Source organism: Chinchilla lanigera, unplaced genomic scaffold (genome assembly GCF_000276665.1).
Source record: "Chinchilla lanigera isolate Chin_1 unplaced genomic scaffold, ChiLan1.0 scaffold00029, whole genome shotgun sequence".
In the NCBI taxonomy this organism is placed as follows: domain Eukaryota; kingdom Metazoa; phylum Chordata; class Mammalia; order Rodentia; family Chinchillidae; genus Chinchilla; species Chinchilla lanigera.
Genome location: NW_004955430.1, coordinates 23,148,027 through 23,174,450, shown reverse-complemented (window position 1 = coordinate 23,174,450; position 26,424 = coordinate 23,148,027). Strand labels below are relative to the sequence as shown.

At 45.2% G+C, this 26,424-nt stretch overlaps 1 protein-coding gene across 3 annotated transcripts in view; it reads left to right on the top strand.

Annotated features, from left to right (window-relative positions):
• Osbpl10 (oxysterol binding protein-like 10) overlaps positions 1-26,424 on the top strand; it is a 298,636-nt gene that overhangs the window by 208,803 nt on the left and 63,409 nt on the right. For all 3 annotated transcript variants that reach the window (XM_005387524.2, XM_005387523.2, XM_013515705.1), the window contains 2 exons: positions 11,033-11,243; positions 21,606-21,760. In XM_005387524.2, the coding sequence (XP_005387581.1) occupies positions 11,033-11,243; positions 21,606-21,760 (366 nt within the window). The remainder of the gene's footprint in view (positions 1-11,032; positions 11,244-21,605; positions 21,761-26,424) is intronic.

Here is a 26,424-nt window from a genome sequence, read left to right as displayed (position 1 = left end):
ATAACAGGCGAAGAGCCCATGAGTTTGTTTGTGCTGTCCCTGTATTTCCTCTTCTCTTCTGAGACCACATGAGGTGACAGGGTCTCTGTCTCACTACAAACTGCAGTTAGAGTATAGATATCTCTTGGCAGTTTTTCTTTAGGAGTTCTTAAACACAACCTAGTCTTCTGGCATGATAAAATAAATTTCCCTGAAGTGAGATTAAATATCTAGAAGGTTAGCATCTTTGAGGTTAAGCTGAGCACATGTGTGGGATGTGCGTGACCAGAGGTGAAGCAGTCAGTGTGAGCCAGTGAGGTGGTGCATGCCTATGATTCCAGCACTCTGGGAGACTGAGGCAAGAGGATTCAAAGTATGAGCCCAGCCAAGCAACTTAATGACTTATACTACGCTGTGTCAAAATAGAAAAAAGGAACTGGGGATCTAGCTGAGTGTGAAAGCCCTGGGTTTGGTGGATGGTAGGAGGGTGGGGCACTAGCATACTAGCCTTTGCCAGAAGGGGCAGTAGATTAATAAGGAGTCTTCCTGTGTGAGCCAGTAAAGCAGCCTTTTCATTTTTGCTTTTACCCGGTGTATGCTTAACAGTTCGTGAGCAGAGAACAGAGAGAAGCTTACAACCACTGCCAATTCCTGACCCCGGGATTCACTTTTTGCTTAGAATTGTGTTTCTTTCTCCAGTCCTTGTCCCCGGGCAGAGTTTGTGCCTCCTTGTGTTCTTCCTTGGCTTGGGATGAGCTGGCCAGGTATTTCAGTCTCCCGGTGCAAGGCCAGACTCCCGCAGGGCAGTGTGAGCCTTTGGGCCCCGGTCCCTGTGGCCCTCCTGAGGTGGGGTAGAGGGGGAGGAGTTTGCATCCCGGCACTGTCTGCACTTCCTTATGGCCAGTACGGATTCTCTCTCTCTGCCTCAGCATTGGGTAAAACAGGACAGTCATTAGACCTGCCTGTCGCCAGGGCGGAGCCAGGAGGCTTGGAGATGGGGACGTGAGAGCACTTGGTGACCTGGAAAGCGCCCCTTTCCCTCACTGTGACTTGGCCCTGCTGTTACCGGAGGACTTCGCTGCTTTTTCCTGGGTGGCTTTTGTACTGGAGTAAGGAAGGCCAGTGAGAGAAGAGAAGAGGAAACTTGGGGGAAGCACAGAGCTGCTCTCTGCTAGGTTCTTGGGCTAAAAGTAGAGCAAAGCCCCGAGCCAGTGCTGTAAGCAGGCGTGGCAAAGCTGGGGAAGCGCTCTGGATTTACGGGTGGGCGCAGGGCCCGTCCTGACAAGTTAGACCTTCCTGAATTTGTGGGAACTTCAGGAAGTGTCCTCCTGTGCTCTCATTGTCCCTGAAAAACTGCAGGAGAGATGACTGGTTTCTTCAAGCACTTTGTGCATCCCCTGTGGGTTCGCCCACTAGCAGCGCCCTCCCTTTCCTCGGATGGTAGCTTTTCCCTCTCTGCCCACCAGTGCCCGCCCTGCCCACGGCGCCTCTTTATCCATTCAAAGCAAAGCACTCTGGCTCCCTTTAGCCGTATTTGCATACATTTTCTTGGCTGGGTGTGGAACCTTCTTACTCTTTCTTTACCCCATGTCATACAAGGACATCAACACTGAAGTAGTATTTTTTTTTAACCTATGAAACTGTTTAAGAAAACAGGCAGTGTATGGGAAAGTGATAAGAAAGTCAACTCATGTGACTGAGGGGATAGATGACGGCAGGCGTTTTTCAATGGTGAGCTGGCAGTATTTATCAAGCTCCTTATAATGCTGACATTCCTTAAACCCAGCAAATACTCTTTTAGAAGTTAATTTTAAGAGAAGTGTTGAAAATTCACAATAAGATTTAGCCACAGAAAGTTTGTTGAATTGTAAATGACATAGAGAAAAAGGGTAGATACCATTGTAATATCCTTCAGTACGAAACTGGGCAATAAATTAAGGCATATTTATGTGCTGGAATGATCTCCACTGTTTTAAAGGCCTAGTATTGCAGAAATTTATTGACATAATATATAATAAAAAGGTTATATACAGCATGATGGTATGCAGCCAATTTCATAGAAAGTGACAGTGCAAATGTATTAATAATAAATGCACATACATACAGATACGGAGATGCCGGGAGTGGTGGTGCACACCCATAATTCCAGCACTTTGGAAGGCTGAGGCAGGAGGATCTCAGGTTGAGGCTCAGCCTAGTAACTTAGTAAGACCCCATTTCAAAATAAAATATTGTTTAGAAAAAAGAAAAGATTGGGATATAACTCAGTGTGAAGGCTCTGTGTTCACGCATGTGTGCATGCACACACGTACACAAAAGAAGTGGTGCCACAGGTTTCAGCCTGAATACCGTCCGGATGGACGTGGGGAAGGCAGGTGTGTGAAGGTATCCAGGAAAAGCATTTGCAGTGTACAGCTAGATTAAGGTTTGTTATGCAGATTTAATGTGTCCCCTCCCCACTGGGGAGAGTCCAGTGACTTGGTCCTCCTCCTTCCTGTTGCCAAAAGGACCTCAGGGGTACAAAAGGAAATTTCCCATAGCTATAAATTTCTCTTACCAGAAGGAAACTTCTGCTTTCAGTGCTTTCCCTAGGTCTGTAGTTTCTAAAATAACTAACTCACAGTAATCCTCCTATGCCAAGGAGCGTGATTGTAGAGTGGCATGGTGTGGCCTCCTGCTTCATATTTTGGGGTTGCAGATTTGGGGTCTTCTAGAGCATCTTCTATTACACAGTTCCAAAGATATACTTTCTGCCTCACTTTTTCTTTTAGCAAAAAGTACAGGTGAAGAAATAATGGAGATTGCCTTGAGGGAACTTTTGTTCTACTATCAGGGTCAAGGCTGGGGCGTAGCTCACAGTAGAGCACTTGTCTGGCATGTGTGAAGCCCTGAGTTTGAGCCCCAGCATCGCAGAAATATAAAGCCAGGGTCTGCTTTGCTTGGAGCTAGCAACACGGCAAAGCAAGGCGGCCATTACAATGAGATCTCTGTTGATTGGTACGGAAAAGTGGCCACAGTGTATAGACGAGGTTACTGGTGTTGCATTAACAAAGTTCCAAGGCTGGGGTCTCTGAAGCCATAGAACTTCGTTGTTTCTTGATCTGGAGGGCAGGAGTCTAAAATCAAGTTATCAGCAGAGTTGCTACCCGCTGAGGATCATGAGAGGAGCATGTGCTCCAGGCCTCTCTCTTTGGCTTATAGATGGTCCTCCTCTTCCTGTGTCTTTACTTCCTCCTGCCTCCGTGCTGTCTGGAATTTCCCCTTCTTGCAGGGGCACCGTTCAGCCTGGAACAGGCCCTACCTCAATTAACCTGATGATCTCTGTGGCGATCCCTCTCCAAAGAGGGTCAATCCTGAAGCACTGGGAGTTAGGACTTCACCCTATGAATGGGGCAGGGCGCAGTTCAACAATGTGTTTTTCCCAGGTTTTGAAAAACATTGACTAGCAATCTATTCTAAGTCCACAGAGGGAACCATGCCTAGCTATTTGGGAGGCTGAGGCAGGAGCATCACTTGAGCCTAGGAACTCATGGCTAGCCTGGCAACATAAGAAGACCCTGTCTATGAAGAAAATAACATGAAATGTAGTTAAGAATTTTTGAGAGATTAGTATAGGAAATTTCAAATATAAAAACCTTAGAGAAGGTAACAGTGAATCTTCATGTCCCCGTGAGCAGCTTCACCTTCCCCCAAAGCCGGCCTCTTTCCATCCTTGCGCTCTTACTGCCCGTTGGATCACTGTGCTCTGCAGAACAGCCCAGGCAGCAGGCAGGGTACACTCGAATGTGACAGAAGGCTGGGGAGCGATATGTAAGGGGTGCTCACCTCAACATAAAAGGGTATGCCTTTGTGTGCGTGCAGGTGAGCAGAATTTGGATAACACCCAGTGCCACAGTGCTTGTCTCTAGGAAGTGAAATTACAGGTAATTGTTGCTTCCTTCTTTATAACTCTACAACTGTTTTTTGCTGATGGAATAAGCCAACCTTTGGTAATCAGAAAACAAAACAGCTAGTTTCCAGGTAGTTTGAAAGGGTGTCCCTGAGGGGCCGTGGAAAGGACAGAACTTGACCACAGTTGTTTCCTAAGGCAGGAGATTGTATTTTGCTTCTAAAATATAAGAAAAAAATAAGAGTGAGAACAGAGGATTTTAGGGCCAGTCCTGCCTTACCCCTCAAGGGAGCTGCCTACCTGCTCTCTGAACCGACCGAGGCTTCCTGCCTGCAGAAGGAAGGAGCCGGACCTCATGGCCCCTGAGATTAGTGTGTTTGTGAATGCTACACCCTCCCAGAACTTCAGCCTCTTAGTGTTTGCTTCTTATGTCTCGGTAACATTTGCATTTTGCGTTTGTTCAGTGTGGAGCTGTTATCTGGGGTGGTGAGGAAATAATGGTTGCAGAGAAGTAAAAGGTGAAGAAATGAAAGGAGTCAGTTTTTAAGAAATGCAGCGGGCTCATCCCCCTTCAGAAAGAGTGTGTGTGTGTGTGTGTGTGTGTGCATGTGCACGTGGGTGCAGTTCAGAACATCGCCTTTGCCCTGGGTCCTCTCCCCTGACACTGTGGGCTGGTGTATAAACAGTGCTGAAACTTCTTGGCAGTGCTCAGCACGCGCATCATTAAACTCTGCAGGGACCCAAACGGACTTCAGAAGTCCTGTGTCTCTGGAGTGTCCTTCCAACCACTCTTTAATTTCTGCTCCCCTCATCTCCTTTGATAAAGGCCAGCTGTCAGAATGTTGAGCTGTGAAATGCCATCAGCCTGTCCTGCTTTCCAGGAGTGGAGGTGGACAGAAAAATCTGGGGTCATTGCTTAAATCATTTAGTAACGGTGAGCCTCAGCAATGACGCTGAGAAGTCCAAAGCAAATTGGGTGTGAATCAGAAAGCAGCTAAACATCTGGGAATAATGAATGCTTCTCTCCTAACAGTTTTCTGAAAGCAGAATAGAGTCCATTACCAAATAGCTGAATGTAGCCTTCCACGTGGCCAGTTAGACTGCTTGTGAAGCATCTGTGACTTGGAAGTGGAATTAAGATGTTTGAAAGGAAAATCCTAAAGCATAAATAAACGTGACTTTAAACTTGAGACTCTGTTTTTCGCTCCTCCCTAGAGCTCAGGGGTAGGTGCCTTGTGGCCACCTGTGAGGTGATCTTGGGTGGCACCTGTCCCAGAAGGCTTGGGGACCCCCACCCCTACCCCAAGCGCCAGGCAAAGTCTGAGGACCTCTGTCTCTTCGGCAACAGCAGCAGGGACTACTTAGGCTGTAAAAGCAGAAGACAGCCAAGCAGAGGAAAACAGCACCACAGAAGCAGCTCAGAAATTAGCTTATCATTGAAACCACAGCCTACAAAAGCAGCCCAGCCTTGTGTGTTAACCCTTAACATAGACTGCCAGCTTAGAAAAATTCAGATAGCACATCAGCTTCCCTAACGTAACAGCCAAAATGTCCATGATACAGTTGGAAATCATCAGTCATCCCAAGGGCCAGGAAAGTCACAACTAGACTGAGAAAAAGAAAATTACCTTACGCTGAAGCTGAGATGCGTCGTGTGAGTTATGTTGGTGCACAGTCATGCCTGTGTGTAGGCACTGTCCCCAGCTGTCCCCAGGCTACAGTGGGAGAGTTGAGTGGCTGCCACAGAGACCGTGTGGTCTGCAGAACCTGGAATATTTATTCTCTGGCCCTCTATGGAAGTTTGCTAAATTCTGTAGTAAGCTCATTGAAGATCTAATGGCCAGGTTTTTTGAGATCTTCTTTCCCACATTTTTGTGTGATTCATAATAGAAAGTGTTATATTTTCCTGATACTGGTTTCTCTATTCACTCCTTACATCTTTTTATTTTATTATTTTTGCAGTACTGGGGATTGAACCCAGTGGTGCTCTACCACTGGGCTACAGCCCAAGTCCTTTTTATTTTTGTTTTGAGGCGGGGTCTCTCTGAGTTGCACAGGCTGCTGTCAAACCTGTGATCCTCCTGCCTCAGCCGCGCCTTACAGGTGTGTGTGCCACACCTGGCTTTTTCTTCTTTTTTAATGACTCCATCTGCTTAGCCAGAAGCATCCTTCCACTGGAGATGGACCCATTTCTAGCTGCTTGTCTTGTTCTTTATTGCCGCTGTCACTCTCTTAACCCCACTGAGAAATGTGAGCTTTGAAGATCCTATATTTGCTGGGGCTTTTCTTTGTCCTGTTGCTTCATCAGGTTGGAGAGACGTTTGTGGGTAAAGTGTTTAGGACCCGGGGGCAGCCACTGGTGTCCAGGACTCTGCCTGTAGGGAGTGCTGGGCAGGTTATCATTCGGGGTGCAGGGGATGCCCTAAGGAAAACAAGCATAGCCTGGGAAATACAGGGAAAGTGAAATGTCAGGTGTGAGAAGTCGGCAGCATATTGCTCAGGTCCAGGCCGGGACTTTGCTCTGACCCTCAGAGGTGTGCTGAAAGTCACTGCAGATTGGAATGCAGTTTCCACATATTAATAACACAGTCTGTTGATACCCAGAGCTGACTGTTGCTTATGGCTGTGAGGAGAGACTGCCTTTGCCAGTCCCCTGGGGAAAGGCCAGGGCAGAGCACAGAGGATTGCAGGTTTTGCCTAAAGTGTGGGGACTAGGTTAGGATTAGGTAAGAATCAAAACAGAACAGTTCAGGACTTGTGGAAGCAATGAAGCAAGATATTGAGGCATGGAATTGAAGGGATTTGAAGGTGTAAACTGTTAATGGTTTCTATAAAAGAGTTGACAGCTGTTTTAAGAAGTTCCTGTCATGAAGTATCATAAATTTCTGCAGCGGATTCTCCTGGAATATTAAAATAATGCTTATGAGGTTAGTGAAAGAGTAAAGTCATATGAATGGAGACAGTAAACTCTGTGTGTTGTTTTGATTCTTGAAGTGATGCCCCTCCCCTCCATAGCTTTTTAGCTTAGGTAAGGTCAAATTGAAAATTGCCTGAGTTAGCCACAGACTTACCCTCTGTCGCAGAAGACTTAGCAGAACTCAGGAATTCCACCAGGCTGAGGAGAAATGCCAAAGCAAAACCACCCTGTCCTTAGTATCAAATTGTTTGACCTACTTTAAAGCGAGACAGATTGCATTACTGAAGGTGTAAGGGAGCCTGAGGAGACTTTGCCAACGAAGGCAAGCAGTTGGGATTCCTAAATTTAGGATTTGGAATCTGTCTTAGTTGGTGATAGATGAATGACTGGACTTGTGCGTGCTGACATCAGGACTTGAGGACTGGACTTCTCAGGGGCTCTGAGACTGCACTGTACAGCACAGAGGAGTCAGAGCAGTGGGAAATGAAGCCTCCTCCCGGTGCTGCTTCCTGCAGTTCTCTTTTAGACAGATTTAAACTTGTTGAACAAGATGACATTGAGGATTGATCTTTGCATCTTAGATTCAGGTTCTTTAAGCTTTATGCAGCCTCTAATCCTATTAACTTTAGTTCCTGTGATCTGAGTTTGTAATGCATAAGCCATTATTTGTGCTGTGGGAAACAGCTGATAAGATTTTCCCTCTCCCTCTGAAGTTTGCTTATCTGTGAAGTTCAACTTGACCTACTTAGCCTCTCACAGCCTCAGAGCTGACACTTTTAGAGCATGTGTCTTTGTAAACTGAATTCAGGACCCTGACCTTGTCAGGCAGATGCATGTGCCGCTGAGCTATATCCCCAGCCCCCGGAGGGTGCGTCTTTGCACTTCATGTGGGACCCCAGTTTTGTTTCGGTGTTACAAGGTGGTAGCACTGTTGACTCTGGAAGCCAAATGGCAAAAAGAAATTTGGTTTGGTTTCAAACCATGGGTGAGTAGCGCTGATGTCCCTGGGGAGAGGGCTCTGATCTGAAACATACGTAACTAAAGCAAGTGATTCGGCATGGTTTTAAAGGCTGCCCCCTGCAGGTTTGTCAGCTGGTGGAGGAGTGTGCGTTTTGTTCCTAAGCCTCCAGGCACCTTGCAAGGCAGCAGGAGCCTCTTAGGACCTGCTCTTGGTGTTCTGCGAGTGCACGGGAAACGTGAGCAGTGATAACTGAGTATAGCTCTGACACCCAGACGCCTGTTTTATTTTGAGGTCACTCAATTTCTTTGAGTCTAATGCAACTAGCATAAAAGGATCTCTGTTAACCATAGTGCTGAAAACTAGAGTTCTGTTTCACATGTTATGGAAAAGGGGGACAAAAAACTAATCTTTAGAGGACCTCTCTTCTGTGCCAGGCAAGAGGTTTAGCTCAATTTGTCTTTAGTGTTCAGTTTACCAAGAAAGACATTGAAAACCGTGAGGCGCCTGATTATTGGTAAGAGGCTGTCAGAGTTGCTCGGGGACACTGCCAGTGTTTCGGTCACAAGACTCTTTCTTCTGGGCTACTCTTGGCATGCAGCACCCTGACCCCCACCCCCTCCATGCCAGTGGGTCTCCCAGTCATTGCAGCTGCAAAGCACCTCGCTGCCATCTCCAGATGCTTCCTCTAAAAGGCTTCCCTGCCTCTGCCACCAGCAGTAGGCTCTTAATAAATACTTCTGATGACAGCGGATGTGTGGACCCCTCTGTGAGCCTCTGTTTCAATAGTGTAAGACATTCCCTAAGCTAGTTTTATGTTTTTCTTACCTAAGAAGTTACCTAATAGTAACTATTAACTATTACCTATTACCTATTAACTATTACCTATTACCTAATAGTTAATGCTTATGGAATAACAAGTATTTATCCTATACTATAACTGGAATATATTAAACAGGTGTCAATGAAATATATTCCATTTAGTTAAAGGCTTCCTTTTACTTGCCTTTTAAACATTATGGCATCTCTCATAAAAAACCTTGGTTTGCAAGAATAATTCCTTCCACTCATCCAAAGCACTTTTGTATCAGAGCAGAGAGAGAAGATCCACTTGTGACCACGTGATGTTCAGTGTCGGGCATTACTCATATTGCAAGACATTATTCCTTCATCAAGTTAAAAGTTCTTCAAAATGTTTGTTTGTCTTGAAGAACACTCAGAGACCAAGTTACTCACAATCTTAGGATGGACTGTGGTGGAAAATTGGTTGTTTCATTATTTTTAACCTCTTTTTAACCTATTTTTACAAATAAGGTTTGGTATCAGAATTTATGAAAATGCTGACTACTTCAAATAGCTTGAAATCTACTTTTCCCTGCTTGTTAAAAGTTACAGTTGACAGCTAGTGAGTGCATAGAGATTATATCTTGTTTGAAATTAGATGTAGTCAGCTGGCCGTATTTCTTGGCAAGAGTAAACTGATAGAAGTATTGCCCACATGCTGTGTTTAGTCCTGTTATACTTACCGAGTGTAATGGTCTCTGTAGACTTGGTGTCAGATGGATTCTCTTGCATGTCAGTGACAGAATGGTGAGATTTAGGGTCATTCAGAATTTTTTTCCATGTGCTGGGGATCAAACCCAGGGCCTCAAGTGTGCTTGTAAGTGCTATGTCATCAGCCTCTGGATTCATTCACTCAGCAGATAATTACTTTCTTGGGATATGTCAGTGAATAACACAGGTACTGATCCCTGCTTACACACTCACGTAAATAAATGATCTTAACAAATAAGTAAACTGGGAGTCAAATCGGAGGGCACTCATTGCTATAGTGAAAACTAAAGTTGGTAAGAAAGGTCAGAGTGTGAGGGTTTGGGCTGGAGGTGTAAATTTAGTTGTTTTGGGAAGTTATTTTGAGAAGGTGACTTTTAAGCAAAAACCTAAAGGTGATGTGAATACTTGTTGAGCTGTTATGTTCCGGGTGCTGTTTTAGCAGCTGTATGACCTTTGTTATCTGCAAAAGACAATTTGCATGAGTGGATGTGCAGAGGAAAGAGAGGGTGCCATAGACCGTCTGCAAACTCTCTAGCAATGACTTTTACTACCCTTTAGATGTAAGGGCACTTGTCTTGGTAAGTGGGATGGACTTTTTTTTTTAAAGCTGGTTAACTCCACTGAATTTTAGAAAATGGCAGGCATTTTTAAAAAGGAAATAGAAGGGAAAAAAGGGCAAGCATAGAATGGGTCTTGGGCCCAGGTCTAATGGTCTTTACAGAATTGTTGTTTTTTCTCAGCCAGTAGTGATAGGATGGTGACGGGGATCCTCTGGGGGCCATAGTAACAGGGCGGGAAATCTTACCTCAAATTAAGGACAGCTTTTGTAGAAAGTTTACAGAACAAAGGATCAGAGAACAGGCATTTATTCTCCCGACCAGCTCTGTGCCCTGGGGCCATGGCTTTAGCTCCCTCATTTCTAGAACAGAACAATTAATTATTTGCCAAACATGGTGCTGAGCAATTGATGAAATCATCTTGTTTAATGTGGAAAGTTGTAAACACGAGGGGCATGAACTCCACAAGATAACCACTGAAGTCCTTTTCTAGCTCTCTTTGGAGTTCCTTTCCCCTTGATTTGTCAGTTCAAAGGTGCAATTAAACTGCTGTTAATCTTGTGGTAAGTTTATGAATTGAAGCCAGGACGCAGTAGTTGTCGTGGTTGTCACAGCATAAGCCGTGCAGTAGGGCTGTGCCTGCCATTCCTGGCTTCCTCCTCTTCCTGGCATCTGTGGTTACAGAAAGTCATGGAAGTGGGATGTTTTGCACAAATCCTAGCTCGGGGTTTTGCTTCCATTTCTTTGCCTCAGAACAGGACTGCTGAGGAGCAAAAGACTGAGGCTAGAGGGGAGTGCGGAACTAACCTCCTCTGAGGGAAAACTGTGGTGTGTTCACCACCTCCGCTGAGCTTCACGGAAAAGAACAGGAAGGATTTTGCAAGGGTGTTTGCTTTTAACGTATTGGCTGTATTTTAGGGTATTGACTTATTTCTGATGATCTATAATATGCTCGTTTTCAGCTCGTGTATCCTGAAGGTTCTCCTTGGTCAGAGCGCCTTAGGAGTGTGGCCTGGGCCAGTTTCCCCTGAGACTGCACAGCTCAGGGAGGTGCCTCGTGCACTGTGTACTCGAGCGAGCTCTGCCTGCGTTGGCCCAGTTCCAGTCCAGGCGGTGGCCGGCCAGCTGGTGGCAGGAGCACTTCCGCCCTCACCTCCCTGCTGTTCTCTGTTTTGTAGATGATGAACCAGGTGGAAGGGCAGCAGAAGAACCTAGTGCATGCCATCGAATCCCTGCCGGGCTCCGGGCCCCTCACTGCCTTGGACCAGGACCTGCTGCTCCTGAAAGCTACCTCTGCCGCCACCCTCAGCTGCCTCGGAGAGTGCCTCAGCCTGCTTCAGCAGAGTGTGCACCAGGGGACGACCCCCTGCCACAAGCCGGGGCCCTCAGGTGGGATGGTCAGGCTGAGTCCTGCCCTGACTGTGTGTGTGTGTGTGTGTGTGTGTGTGTGCGCGCGCGCACGTGCACCTGCATCTCCATTTGTCTCACCGCTCTCTCTTTCCCCAGCTTGTTATATATTTTTTCTTTTACAAATTAGAATGCAACGTTCTATGAAAAATGTAACATGTGTACACAAATACTGTGCACTGCTTTAATGTCCACTGTCATCACACTGTGTGTATCACAGCATTTGTGGCCCTTGTACCCAGTGTTCTTTCAGATCTGCCGCGCTCTCTCTCTCTCTCTCTCTCTCTCTCTCTCTCTCTTTCTCTTCCTTTATGTCAGATGCATGCGTCCACCACAGGTGACCCAGCATCCACTGTTGGTGACAAACAGACAGACAGACAGACACACACACACACACACACACACACACAGCTTCCTGCCCTCGCTGCCAGAACACCCTCTGGCCTGTGCAAGGGTTTCTCTACAGCACATATAGCAGCATTTTTAATTCTTTCTCCAGAAGCCAGACATGGCTCTGTCCTGTAGAGGAAGGTTTAATCAATAAGCAGATAGAAAGATATTAGTGAAGATTAAATTCAACAATAAAGGTCAGAATAGCTTGAGCTTAGTCAAGTTGTGTATAATTATAAGTTATTATAATTAATAAGACAACAGAAGTTTCACTGAGCTTTGTTACCCGGGGTCACTTAATTAATGAGGAGATGAGACAACTTAGAGGTACAAAGCATAGTGAGGTTAGGAGTGATGGTCTCTATGCCATGGTTTCTTCCAGTACCCTTTGCCGTCTGTTCCACTAAAGATTAAAAGCGTGGTTGGCTTTTCAAAGGAGACTGTGGTGTACTTTGGATTTCTTGCTCTGATACCCACCATTTTTTTTTTTTAGAGCAGGGTCTCGCTCTGTAGTCTAGGCTGACCTCAGACTCACTATGTAGCCAAGGCTGGCCTCAAGCTCAATCCTCCTGACTCAGCCTCTCAAGTGTGCTGGGATTGTGGGTGTGTACCACCATACCCTGAGCTTGGTCCTGCCGGTGTTTGGCCTTTACAATGTTTCATCTGAAATCCTTTCAGGGTAGATGTTATCCCATGAACCTTTCAGATGAGATACTGAGGCTCAGAGCGGTTAAGTGACTTGCCCAAGGCCACTTGGCCAAGTGGCAAAGCCCAGGTGAGTGACTGGCTCCTCCCTCTGTGGCAGACTCCTTCCCATGCTTGAGGTTCTTTGTTCCATCCAGAGACCACCCAGCTGACTCTGGGTCCTCTGAAGCGGGGCTGGGGACAATATCTGTTAGCATCACAATTCTGTTGGGACAGGCATGTATGTATTTTGTTTTAAAATTAACTTTAGGTTGCCATGGCAGCATACTTGTAATCTCAGTACTGTGGGATGATGAGGCAGGAGGATCACAAGTTTGAGCCTATCCCTGGCAGTTGAACAATTTAGCTGGACCCTGTCTCAAGATCAAAAAACTAAAAAGGAGCTGGTTTGTTGTTGCATACCTATAATCTTAGCACTCAGGAGGCTGAGTCAGGAGGATTGCCACAAGTCTATGTGGCAAGACCCTATGTCAAAAAGATATATAAAATCAAATAAAAAGGGCTGGTGATACAGCTCAATGTGAAGGCCTTGTCAGTACCCATTGCCACAAAATAAAACTTGGGGTTTCAGAAAAGGTATAGGAATGTTGTGGAATACTCATATATCCCTCTCCAAATTGCTTAAATAGTAACATCTATGACATTTGCATCAGAACCATTTTCTCTCTATGTATAAAGCATATTGTTATTTTTTAACCATATTGCAGATGTCCTGATGTTCTTTCCCTCTTAAATACTTGTGTGTGTGTTTCCTTTAAAATGATATTCTCCTGTGCAGACAGCACAATGATCAAGATCACCAAATTAATATAAATACAACCCTATTATACCCCAATCTGTGGATCCCATTACATTTTCCTAGTTTTCTCCCTGATGTCCTTTACAAACAAAAGAAAAAAATCTGTGGCACATGATCCAGTGTTGGAGAGGACGTGTGGTTCAGGTATGCCCAGCGCAGGAGCCGGAACCTGCTTTCCTGTCCTCTCCCTGCGCAGCTGGAAAAACAAGTGCAGGAGCCTGGGCCCCTCTGGATGTGGGTGGAGCCTCAGGGACTCCCCCGGGGCCTGGGCAGTGATCTGGCAGCCTGAGACTTTCGTGTGGTCTCACTTGCCTTGACTTGTAACTTCAGGCTCTGCAGCTGCATGGGTTCAGACCAATTCGTCCTCTTTCAGTAGTAAATATGAGCTTGAACTATTTTCTTTTTCCTAAAATTAATCTTTCTTCAAAAAATCTATTTTCAGGGCTAATTTTGTAGCAGACTGCTTTTTTCCCTGTGGTTTTCACTAGATCTCTGGTGTTCTTAAGGGCCTAAAGGGACACAGTTTGAACGATGCAGGGCCTGAGATGTGGTGACAGGTTGAAATTGAAACGTATTTGGGAGGAAGGGAGATTGAGCACTGTCCCCAAAGTCCGGCCGTGTGCCATGTCACCGCCTTTGTGTCCTCCACACATACCCCTGCTTCTTCTTTTTGGCCATTTTCATCAAGATGTTTGGCTGAAAAGTGGGCAGCAGAGAGAGTCTGGAGAATCACGTTGACTCATTTGTCTTCTCATTTCTTTGACCTTTAAAAAAGTTCTGTTCCCTATAGCACGATAGCCCCGTAAGTTTTGAAATGATGTGTGCGTGTATCTATGCTACACACTGCAGTGGAAATAGATTAAATTCTTTCTTGCATCCAGGTCATCATAGTTGCCCAACAGTTAAAACAGAATTCCAGAATCTTAGACCAAGTCGAAAAAGAGAATAAGATGACCCCCTAATATTGCCACAAAGTGTTGACAAGCTCGGGGCTCTCTGGTCACCGTCGTGGTGGCTGCCTGCCACGTGCTCAAAGAACATGCTTACATCTCAGAAGTGCCCGGCTGGGTTGGTGAAGTTAGAGTCTCATTCCAGTGAAACTTCCTCAGGTTTGATGTAGCCGTTCATGGGAGGGAGGCCCGTGGCGCCCGCAGCTTACCAAATACCCACATGCATTGTTTGCGCTTGGAATCTCTTTGCTGACTCTTGCCCTGTTTTTTCCCTCTGGCCCTTTTCTGAACCCACTGTGAGATTAATGTGAGGTCCTCCAGTGTTCATGTCCATAGCATTTTGCTGCGTCTTCTGGGAAGGATTTCGGCTTCCGAGTCTTTGTCTACAAGTGCTTCTCCCTCGTGTGTCATTTCTTTTCAAGCACACTGAACAACTGCACATTTTGGCTTCCAGACCTGTCTCTGATGTTATCTTCAACATGCTCCGGGTCCGAGGTGCTTCTGTTTATGGCGAGATTTGTAATGAAAACAATAAGGTAGTCTTGCTTTTTGGTCAAGGCTTACTTTAAGCAGCTCTCCCTACTGAAGCTACTTCGACAGCTTGAGGCGGGTGTGTTCTTGGCTCCTGGGGCTGAGTGTGTCTTCCCCAGCCTAGATGCATACATCCACAGCTTGGAGGAAAAGGCCAGGCCCAGAGCTGCAAAAGGCTATGATGTGGGGGCTGGGCTCTAGCGGGGTGACCACTAAGGGTATAATCTGGAACTTCAAAATAATTTGGGGGTGCAGAGTTCTGTGTTACCCGTGTTTTCCGGTGGGTTCATTGCTTGTAGGCTTCAGTCCAGGGAACAAAGTTCACATTCAGAGCAGATGCGTGTGCCTGGGAAGAGCAGGGCGTGAACGTGGTCGATCAAGTCATACATGGGGAAGGACGCTGGAGTTCGAGCTGTCAAGGCAAATGACAGGGGATCCCTGGCAGATAGCAGTGCATGAGACAGGTGCCTCTGAACATAAATGAAGGTGAAAGGTCATGAGACATGTAACTGAGGGGAGGAGACTCAGAGCAGAATTCAGAACGCTGTCTTTAGCGCATGCCTTCATAGCTGTGTTGTTCTTTTGTGAGGTTCATAGGCAGTATCAGTTACTGAGTCAGTTTTGCTGGCCCCTTGTGATGAGATTCGGAGAAAAGAAGTAGGTGTCGTGGCTGTAGGATGCTTCTTGGCTTTTCTGGCCGTTGCTTCTCTTCCTCTGCTGGCTCCGCTTCTTCCTATTCTTTTTTTTTTTTTTCCTCCGGTACCGGGAACCGAACTCACAATTTTGTGCTTGCCAGGCAGGCACTTTGCCGCTGAGCTAAATCCCTAGCCCTGCTTCTTCCTATTCTTTCACTCTTTGCTGCCCTCCACCCTTTGCTTTTTCCATCTCTGCCTTTCTTTTCTGACGCCTGTTGCTTCTGGTGAAAATTGTTCTCACCACTTAGAGTCACCTTGCTGTATTTTATGAGAATTCCTTCCCTAGATGGGATAATAGGAAATGAGAAAATATAGACTATTTTAGATGGAGGGATTAAAAAAGCTCGTGAAGAGCCAGGTGTGGTGGCGCAAGCTGTGTGTAATCCCAGAGTGCCACTGAGCTGAGGCGGAAGGCGGCAGACTCAATTTCAGCTTGGGCGATTTAGCAATTTAGCGAGAACTTGTCTCAAAATTTAAAAAGGGCTAAGGATGTAACTCAGTGTGAAGGCCTTGGCTTCGATCCCTGGTACCACAAACAACAACAAAACAGAAAGAGACTCTCTACGCCAACCTTTTGAGTGGCAGCTTCACCCGGAGGAAAGCAGTCGGATACTAAAGTCCTGGCTTTCCACTGCAAATATGCCTCGTGCTTTCCCAAGTTCAGAGTCGCACCGTAGCAGTGCTGTACTTTGGATAATCCTTTGGGTTTACTGAGGCTGGGGGCGGAATCCCGGTGCTGCCGGCAGAGGGGGCGTTTCAGGCGCCCTCATCCACCGCATCCTGTGAGCGGGGCTCTGGGAGCTCTTACTGCAGCTCCAGTTTACCCGTAAACTGGGCCGAGGACCGATTAAGACGATTCCAAGCCAGACCTTGACCCATAAGAGCTGGTGTTTTGCTAGTCTCCTCTGTGCGTTTGTGTGTGTTTCCATGGTGCTGCTTTCCTCTTTTGCTACACAGGTTTTCTTTCTTTTACATTACATTTCTCCTAATGCTTTAGGGAAAACTATGATATAAAACACACACAAGTGGTTGCATTGTTTTTCACAGGTATCCTTTAACCTATATTGTGTAGTCATCAAAGTCAAGGAGGAATTTTTGAATCTTTCTGGTAATGATGAAGATTGGACATATTTTAACTTCTGCTTCCCCAGTTCATTTCCCAAGTTTTTGGTGCCTTAATATCTGGGCTATTATTAACTTAGGGCAGTGCTGCAGATCAAGCCCAGGGCTCTTGCCTGCCGGCAAGCACTCTACTATTAATATTTTAAGATGGTATAATACTTATGTAATGTTTCATAATGACTAATTTCTCTTAAAATCACTTCGAGCTAGGTGTGCACACACCTATTGTAATCCCTGTGCTCTGAGAAGCTGAGGCAGGAGAATGCCAAATTTAATCCCATGCTGGGCAATTTAGCAATTTAGCAAGATCCTGACTCAAAATGGACAATAAGAAAGGACCAGGAACATAGCTCAGGGTAGAGGTTCTAGATTCAATCTCTAGTACTACTTTAAAACCAAAGCAAAATGACTTTGGTATTGAATTATATAATCATATTTAGAGAAATTATTCATAGTCCTCCAGGCTGAGACCAGGATGAGATGAGTGAGGCACTAGCCTTGAGTGCAGAATTCAAGGGGTACAGAAAACCGCAGTGCTTTAAAAAATGTTACTTTAATGTAGTGTGTTTTTAAGCACAAATTAATGGGAAAAAGAATCCATGACAAACAAAATAGCAAAGTTTTACATAAAGACAATGTCTTAGCTAAGGCTTCTGGGTGGCTTAGCAAAACTTTCTCTCTCACAGTTCTGCAGATTGCAGGTGTAAGGTCCTGCAGGCTCCAGCTGGGGTGGGTTCTGGTGAAGGAGCTGCCTTGGGTGTGGTGGTGCTACCTTCTGGTGTCTTCACACGGCCTTTGGATGCCGTGTGCTTGTGTGGAGGAGCTCTGGTTTCCACGTGTTTTTTAAGCTGGGCGTGGTGGCACGTGCCTAGAATCCCAGCACCTGGGAGCCTGAGGAAAGAGGATTGCAAGCTCAGACCCAGTGCAGGCAGTGCGTGGGTGGAGGGGCACTGATTTTATGGATCAGGGCCCTTCCTCTAAAGGCCTGTCTCCAAATTCAGTCACACTGGAGGTTAGAGCCAAAACATACACATTTGGAGTGGGCGGGGAGACAGGATACAAGGAACATTGAGTTCATAGTGGAAAGGATCGAACAGGGCAGGGGTCGGGCTGAGGTAAGTGAGGCTGAGTCCCAGACAACTGAGCTGTCTCCCAACCCTTTTCGGTTTAGAAGTCACGCTGCTTCCCGCAGTTTGCGTGGGTGCTATCTTTGCCAGCTCACACCTGATTCTGTGCTGAGGCGAGTGTCTGCTTGCCAGGCCCTGGTCCTGGCCTGCCCAGCACTGCTTTTCCCAGGTCTTTGCTCACCAGCAGTACTTTTGTACCTAACTCTCTGTTCTTGATGTCTTCATTTTGCTTTTCTTTTTCTTTTGAATTTCAGTAATCAAAATCCTAAGAAATTAGCAGACCATGTGTTGGGGTGAGCTTCTGCCTGGTGGCTTTGCTGGAACGTGGTGGGTCCTCTCCGCAGCCTTCACAGCTTTCTGTTCAGCTCAGAACATGTTTGTCTGCCGTGGGGTTTGTTGTTTGTGTCCCACTGATCTGCTCTTCCTCCCTTGGAACAGTGATCCTCTGCCTCTTAGATCTGTTCAGTGTCTTCTGTGTCATCTATGTCCTCTGCATCTGGACACTGGTAGAGTTTATCTCTGCTTTCCAGAATGTTTATTTTGATTTTTTTTTTATTTTTACTTTTTTACTAGTACACGTTTGCAGTACATGATTGTGTTCCTCATGGGGAACATGACCCATACATAACACACCTTAATTCTTTTTACCTCCCTTTCCCTTCCTTTTTGCAAAAGATCTATCACTTTATTTCCTCTTATCTTTTATCTTTTTTACAAGTGATTTCACTTCCTCCTGATCATTCCCTGGTGTGTCCATCTCCCTCCCCACCTTAGCCTGTCTGCTTCTGATTCTCGTTCCTGTTTCACAGAGGCTGCCTCACTGTGTCTTGTGCTGAGGATACACTTTTCCTGTTTCCTGTTACTTTACTTTGGAAATTTCAGGGGTGTATTCTTTCCCAAGGATAATCTTTCTCTCTCCAGGCTTTGTACGATCCTTTTCATTCGCTCTAGATTAGACTTTTTCTTCTTCACCCGCAAACAAGATTGGTCCGTCCAGACTCCCAAACTCATGATGGTTCTTCCAGCAAGTAGGCTGTTGGGAGACAGGCTTCTGTCCTGTCCTCACTGACCGGTTGCTAGGTACTCTGAGTCCGCGGAGTGCACACGTAACCCAGCGCGCACTGCCGCCTTTTCTCATCCAGTCCTGGTCTGTGTCCCGGGACACAGGGCACCGCTGCCCTGGTATGCTTGGTTGCCATCTCTGGATGGTGTTACGGGAAGAGGAAGGGCAGCTTTGGGGTGTGGGGATGATGGAGGAAACGTTGTCCTGATGACCTAGGCAAGTAGGTCTTATTTCCCTTAGTACTTTTTAAGATGTCCTCACTGCTCAAAAAGACATTTCCTACTTGTTTAATAAAGTAAAAAATTTAAAGTAGTATGCTTGTTTTTATGGGACAGTTGTCTGATATTTAAGGTCCAAATCCAGATCTCTGAGGCAAGAGTCAGCTGGCATGATAGGTAAGAAGTATCTGCCTCTCTCTTATGTCAAATTCTAGTGTCTCAAATCCTGACATGTTTTTCTTAGTCCAGCTTGATCTGCTTTATTATTTGTGAAGATTCCTATCAAATTCTTGTGGGTTTTGGCTTTGACCTTTTATCTCTGTCTGTCTATCTCTTTCTCCCTTGCCTCCGTGTTTTAGAGTTTTTTTTTTTAAAAATCACACCAATGGCTGCTATAGGGATGATGTTTTACCACATAGAAAAATATACATAATGTAAAATTTTCCATCTTAACCTTTTTTTTTTTAAAACACAGTGCTGGGTGTTAATCTAGGGCCTTGTGCATGCTAGGTAAGCACTTTACCACTGAACCACAGGTCTCCCACTCCCTACCTCTACTTTTTTCTTTTTTGAAATAGGGTTTTTCTAAATTGCCCAGGCTATACTTAAATTTGTGATTCTTTTGTCTCAGCCTCCTGAGTAGTTGGCATTACAGGCTACTGTACCCAGTTTTCCATTTTTTCTATGTGTGTATATCAGTATTGTTGGTACATTTACATTGTTGTTTGATGAATCTCCAACACTCCTTCATCTTGTAAAACTGAGGCTCTAAGCTGGACATGATGACACACACCTGAGGCCCAGCATTCAAGAGGCCGAGGCAGGAGGATTGCTGTGAGTTTGAGTTCAACCTGGGCCACATAGTGAGTTCAACATCAGCCTGAACTACATAGTAAGATCCTGTCTCAAAACAAAGCACACACATATACACACAGAACCACCTGAGGCTTTACCCAGTAAACAGCAATCCTCTCCTCTACTTCTCAGCCTCTGGCCACCACCATTCTACTTCCTGCCTTTCTGTTTGACATTTTAAAAAATGAGTCCACAAAACTCACTCTTGGTGAAATAGGCTGTGCCTGAATCTCTTAGTAGTCATCTACCCATCATACGTATGTGGTCAGCACACGCTCTGCCAGGTCATGTTCTAGGTTCTGGAGACACAGCTGTGAGCCAGGGCATTCTTGTCCAGGCCCTCAGGACCTGGCAGTCCAGAAAGAGGGATAAACCATCAAGAAGCAAACGACTGAACTGGCCAAGTACAGGCCGTGCCAGATCCTTTGAAGGCAGTAAGAAGCGAAGTGACAGAGGGGCCATGGGTGTCATGGTCCCAGGGTGTGCCAGAGACTTCTGTTCAGGAGACACGTAGCTGACCCTCGGACTTACTCAGGATTCCTCTTCCTCCACTGGAGGCCTGGGGAACAGGACTCAGGAGAGGGAAGTAGGCACAAAGGCTCTAGACTGTAATACACTTGGCTTATTTGAGGAGTGGAAAAAAATACCAGCATTTCTCGATCCTGATGACCACAGGGGGAGGAGAATTAGCTGAGGCTGGCACGGGTAGGGAAAGCCAGGCAGTTTAGATTTTATTTCAGTTGCAAAAAGAAGCTTCTTAAGACTTCAGCAGCAGAGTTATGTGATCTAACACTTGGCATTAAAAGATATTTTGTCATAAAAATGTCCTTGGGTTGAATACACCACACACAGAAACTACGTACACACACACACACACACACACACACACACACACACAGGAAGAGCTCCTCACTCTGCTCTGGTCATTTTGCTCTGGTTAACCAGATTTCCTTGGGGTGTTCAAAGTTTGGGATGCTTGTAGACTTTTTTGTAACTCCGTGAGATGCTTGGTGGATTGCTTTAGGGACGGAACACCTGAGACACTGAAAGGCTGAGTTCTGAGTCACATACGTGCGTTTCTACTTTAGCCTGTCTTTTCTCTGTCATTTGTTCTTGCGCTTGAATGGGAACAGACTCTCTGGAGTGGACATCAGCAGAGGGTGAGCCTGAATTCTCATGGTGGAGTTGCTGTGGGGTAAAGAAATTCTCATCTGGCCACTCCTGCCCTCATTAGTAAGCGTAAGAACATGAGCCATAACAAAACATGACTCTTTAAAAAGTAGTATTAAAAGCGAAACTCTCCCTCCCCGCAGGGCTTGAGGGAGAATTAGAAAAATGCTTCTGGTTTACCAGACTGGTGTTTATTAAACATTTCTTGTTTAATGGCTGAACGTGTTGTCCCTCAGTGTGAGGTTCCTGATATCTGTCACACTGGCCACATCTGACAACAGGGGTGTTGTTGTGTGACCGCACCGTAGGCATCTCCTCTGCGCCAAGGCTGTCATGCAAGTTCTGTGTGAGCCATATTTCGGGCAGCCTATTTTTTGATAAAACCTGACTTTTGGTTTTTATCATAAATATTTGAAAATATATTTGAAAGGTTAAAGAAAAATACCTTTATCTGACACTGGTAGTGTTGGGAATTGTTTCTGTCCAGAGTGGGGGATAGAAAAAAATCTGTGATGTCTGATCTGACATTACACAGACACAAAGCTCGTAAGTGTGTGATCAGAGTCCTCCCTTGGTACATTCTTTGAAACAGACCCCACCGTGTATTACCCTGGCCCCATGTGAAGTAGGTCTCCTCTCACAGTGAGGTACACATATTTCATGAGCTATGAATGTTTAATTTGGAAAATACTTGGCATCATTCTAGGTCTTTATTTCAGAAAACATCCTGGGATGGCATGGGTCCAAGTCACATTCCACAGAGCAGCTGAAAAATGGGACACTCGGCTCTTTGCCATCAGCCAGTGCCAACATAACCTGGGCAATTTTACCAAACTCCACCGAGGATGAACAGCCCCGACAGCCGGAGCCAGAGGTAAGCTAGCCATCCTCTGCTAGTGCGTTCGTGGCTTGTGTTATTGCTTGTTCGGAAATGTAGTAATTATATTTGTAACTTGCTCATCTCTTTGTTTTAAGAGGAGACAAATTATCAAATGGAAATGTTGCCTGGAGAGGCCAACTCAGCGCATGCCTGCCATTTCTCTTTTCCTTATGCCTGGCAGCTGCCCGGGGTGAATTGCAATCTTCCAAATGAGGGATCTCCTGTTTTCATTGAAATGGAGACCATTTTAACTTCAAGTGGGAGAGATTCTAACCGGCCCATTAAAATGACGCCTGTTGACACGACGGGAGCAGTTACAATATATTATGTCGCTCCCCTGAACAATGGCTTCTTTGTGTGGTTTGTGATAATAAAAGCTCCTGCCTCACACGCTCGACTCCTGCATGCTATGGAATCAACCAGAGTCCATGGGGTGGTGGCCAAGACTGCGTAGGAACTGCGCTGCAGCTCGGTTCAGGCTGCAGAGGATAACTGTCCCGCCTTGTCGCGGAGGAGTGGCCCCTGCAGATCTTGACGACCAGCTAGGTCCCAGCAGGCCCCATGGAATCTGCCACCTGCTGTCACAGCTCTGCCTCTTCAGTGGCAGCTGGAAGGGCGCCAAATGTAGGGATTATTTTTGCCAGTTCTACTTTGTGTCAGGAGTGGATTTTTGTATTTCTCTTTCCTTTGATGTTCCTGTCCTCTGGAGATGGTCTCTTGAACCAGGCTGAGACCGACTTAAACCATCTTGTAGAAGTTATTCTTAATTTCAGTTGAAATCACTATTGTCTGAAAATTGTGGACCACTTACAATAGCTATTTTGTAAGGCTGAAAGCCCTAAGGCCACCTCTTCCGTGAGGTGGTCACGAGTATGAATTGAAATTTTTCCCCGAGCTTCCTATGATTATGTCCTGTAACAGTGACTTAGCAGCGCAGCTCTTACAAAGGTGCTATCAGATGCCTACAAGTATTTCATTAGCTTCTTTAAGGGGCCTGAGCACAGTATGGAGCAAATAGGGAACGTGGAGTTTTGAGAGGTGTTTGGCCTATACCCAGGTAGCTGCTGTGTAAGTGAATTGCAGGTAAGTTGCCAACTGTGTCCATGGTAGGAGCCCTGCTCTCTCCTTTGGGGGGAACTGGGTGGGTTGGCTTTAGAGGATGGGGTGCTTGGCTGTTAAAGAGTTGAAAGAAATATTATGCAGCATCCTTTATTCTCCCATAAAGCAACCTGGCTCTGTGTGGGGGTGTCATGCCACAATAAACATATTTAAAGTCTTATTCTCCTGGGAAACTAAGAGTAGAGAAGGGAGTTGCTAGATCTGTAGTAATCATGATTTAGATCCTCATTTCCTGTACATTCTCAAGCAAAGCTTAACAGGGGCCATCACCTAATCCACCTATTTGGGGCAGGTGATGTTCCTTACTCTGTGAATCCTTTAGTGTTTCTGCTGCTTTTCTCAAGTAGGTGCTTCCTCTGACACCTGCAGCTTGAGAGGCCGAGTCTGTTGTTTATAATGAAATTGTCACCATTTTCCGTACCAGTCACAGTAACATTGGCAGAAGTAGCATATAACTGGCCATAAGAAATAAGTAGCTTCTAAGTTCAACTTTTTTTAAAGATACCTTGAAGGAGAAGAGCTTTTGCTATTAAGCTGAAACAGTTCTTAACTTCTGGCTGTCATTTCTACCATTATTCCTTGTGTCAGAGCAATATAAAGTATTGCTCAGTGATTTCCTCTAGCAGTGAGAGACTTATGAGTGGGATGGTGTTTTGATGGTTTTCTAGACAGGGAGAATTAGAGTTTTTTGGCAAAGACTCCCCTCATTTTTTCCAGTTGACAGTGCTTATATATGATTCTCAAAACCCAAGCAGCTAGTGTTGGTTGGGCACTGTTTTTCTTTTTAGGCCATTGTACTTTGTCACTTTTTTTTTCTTTGTCCTAATAGTTGAAGAAACTAGCAAAATCCACCCAATAGTTTTATTGTCAGAAAAAGGAAAATGTTTCCATTGCCTCCCTTCTGTACAATATAGAGAAATAATTCCAGAAGGAATGAAGCAGAATTCTTGCAGGCTAAAAATTCCTCAGGAGAAGTTTCCTTAATCCTCTTGATATACAGGATATAGTTATATGAGCAGTTGTTGGGGAACTAACTGTAAAAACTATGGTTATTGTGGTGCATTAGCTAAATGCACCACTGTTTTCTCCTGGTTTGTTGTTTGATTATGTTTTAGGTCTTTGGGAGTAACAATTAGGATTCAAACTGTCTTTTCCCACTGCTGGTTTGGGATTACCATAAGATAACCCACATCTAAGAAACAAATGTGTTTTCAACTTAGTCTGCTTAATTCTCAGCAGAACAAGAGCCTGAAGAATGGTGTGAGATACACGAGTTGTAAGGGAACTGTAGTTGCTGTTATCAAATGCAGTGATCTTAGTTTTTATTTTATTGGGGCTAGGACTAACTAAATGTGAAAATGAAATATTCTTCTATAATGAAATGAGTTAAGATCTTGGTTTCATCCATTAATGGAACAGTTTTTCATCTCTGTAACAGCCTTTGAAATTTAAGTTTAGATAAAGGATTTTGTTGCACTTTCTTTATTGAACAACACCTTGTTTTAGGACAAGAAGGATGACAGTTGGGGTAAATACTGTGGACTGGCTCTCTGTACCTTCCATCTTCTGGGTTCCTCCCCTTGGGTCCCTGGGACTGAACCCAGCATGTGTACGTGTTAAGCATAAGCTGTACTCCCGAGTGTGCATGCCCAGCCTCACTCCACCCTCTCTATTGGAGAGACTAGAACCCAACATCTCCACGTCCCCAACTTTCTTGTACTAGGTTCCTAACTGCATAGCAATGAGCATGTGTGTGGTTTAGACCGAGTTCCTACTGCTGCTGCTGGCAGACGGGGTCAAGGAGCCCTGAGTGTTCAGTGGCAGTGGCGGTGGCCTCGTTCCCTGCTCTGTGGTCTTCATCCCATCTGCCTGGGCATGAGAAGCTGTTGTGTTGGCAGTGGTGGCTTCCTGAGCTTTGGGTCATGGCTGTGTACAGTGGTTTGTCCTCAGAGTTAAAAGCCTAAAGGACCCCTGACTTCTCTAGCCCTTTCAGCAATTCTATAAGCCCTGGATTCCTCCATCAAATTCCTTTCTGACTGAAATCCCTGGAGTGGTTTCTGTTTTTGGCTGGGCTGTTGGTGAGAGAGAGCACAGTGTGACACGACTTTCATCCCAGGTGGCTGCTCACCTGTGACCACACACACTCACCTTCCTGGAGAATGTAGCTGAGGGACAAAATCTGAGTTTCTTTAGAAATCAAGTTTATTAAGGCATAATTCATAAACATTGTAGTTCAGTCTTTTAAATTCAATTTTGTCAGTTATAACAGATCAAAGCATTGAATAGTTCTGTCACCCCCAAATTCTCTTGTGTGCCTTTATAGTTAGCCCTTCCCACCCCCTACCCACCAGTCCTTGGCCACCACTGATCACTTTCTCTCCCTATAGTTTTGCCTTTCCCAGAATGTCCCCGAGATGGAATCATGTGTAGCGTCATGCATTTGTGACTTACCTGTGCTGTCACATGAGTTACCCCAGCTCATTCTTCTTGTGTTGGGGGAGTAACCATTGGATCTGTTTTCTATTCAGTAAATTGAAAAATATATGGCAAACTTTAAAAACTATCTTCCATGGATAAAGAGGGAAAAGAGGAGCAATAAGAAGTAGTATTGTGTTAATTATTTGAGAAAATTTAGGTGCCCAGACATTTTCCTCTGGCAGTAGGTGAATCATACTGTTAGGCCCTCCCTGGGAGAGTCTAAGTGAAAGGTTTTTACCCTCAAGGCATAAGCTTGGGTCTAGAAGACCCATCCCCTACTTTTCTACTGTAAATTTGTACTTGAGCATTGGAGTAGCCAGCTGTGCATCCCAGTACTTTTCCCTGAGGGATACAGGAAGCAATCTATGTGTTTACCCCCTTGATATGACAACAAAGAGCATGCATGCATGTGTGCAAAAGTGTCAAAACAGAATTGGACCCACCTTTATGCTCTGGCAAACTGGTTTTGTTTATGTTTACTGGAGCATCGCAGAGAGTCCAATAGACTCACACCACTCTGGGATTTTTTTTTTTTTTTTAAAGAAACAGGGTTTTTTTTTTTACATTTTTCAGGTAGAAGTAGCCCAATTCAGTGCAATGGCACATGAAAATCCAGATTTGCAAGTTTTGGAGGAGGTCAAAAGTGAATCATGCATGGATGATGAAAATGATCCATTAGGGTAAAATACATGTCTTCATAACAGAAGAGTAGTGTGGGTGTATGATGATGATGAGGAGGAGAATGATGATTATGACTTTGACATTGGCCATATGAGCCATGTGTTCCTGTGACAGTGAAGTAGAGCAAGAATTGACTGATACCAACACAGGGAATGCAGACTTCCTTGATTCAGATAACAAAGAAAACAGCAATTTGAGTACACATTTGAGTGGGTGAAACATTGTGAAATGGCCACACCACTAAATGGAATGATCCAATGTTGGAGCTAGGTCCAAAAATATAGTGAAGGTCTTGTCAAGGGTAAAGTGTATTGGACAGAATACCAACACAGCCACTCAATGTTGGAAATTATAACAGATGAAATGCTACAAGATGCTGT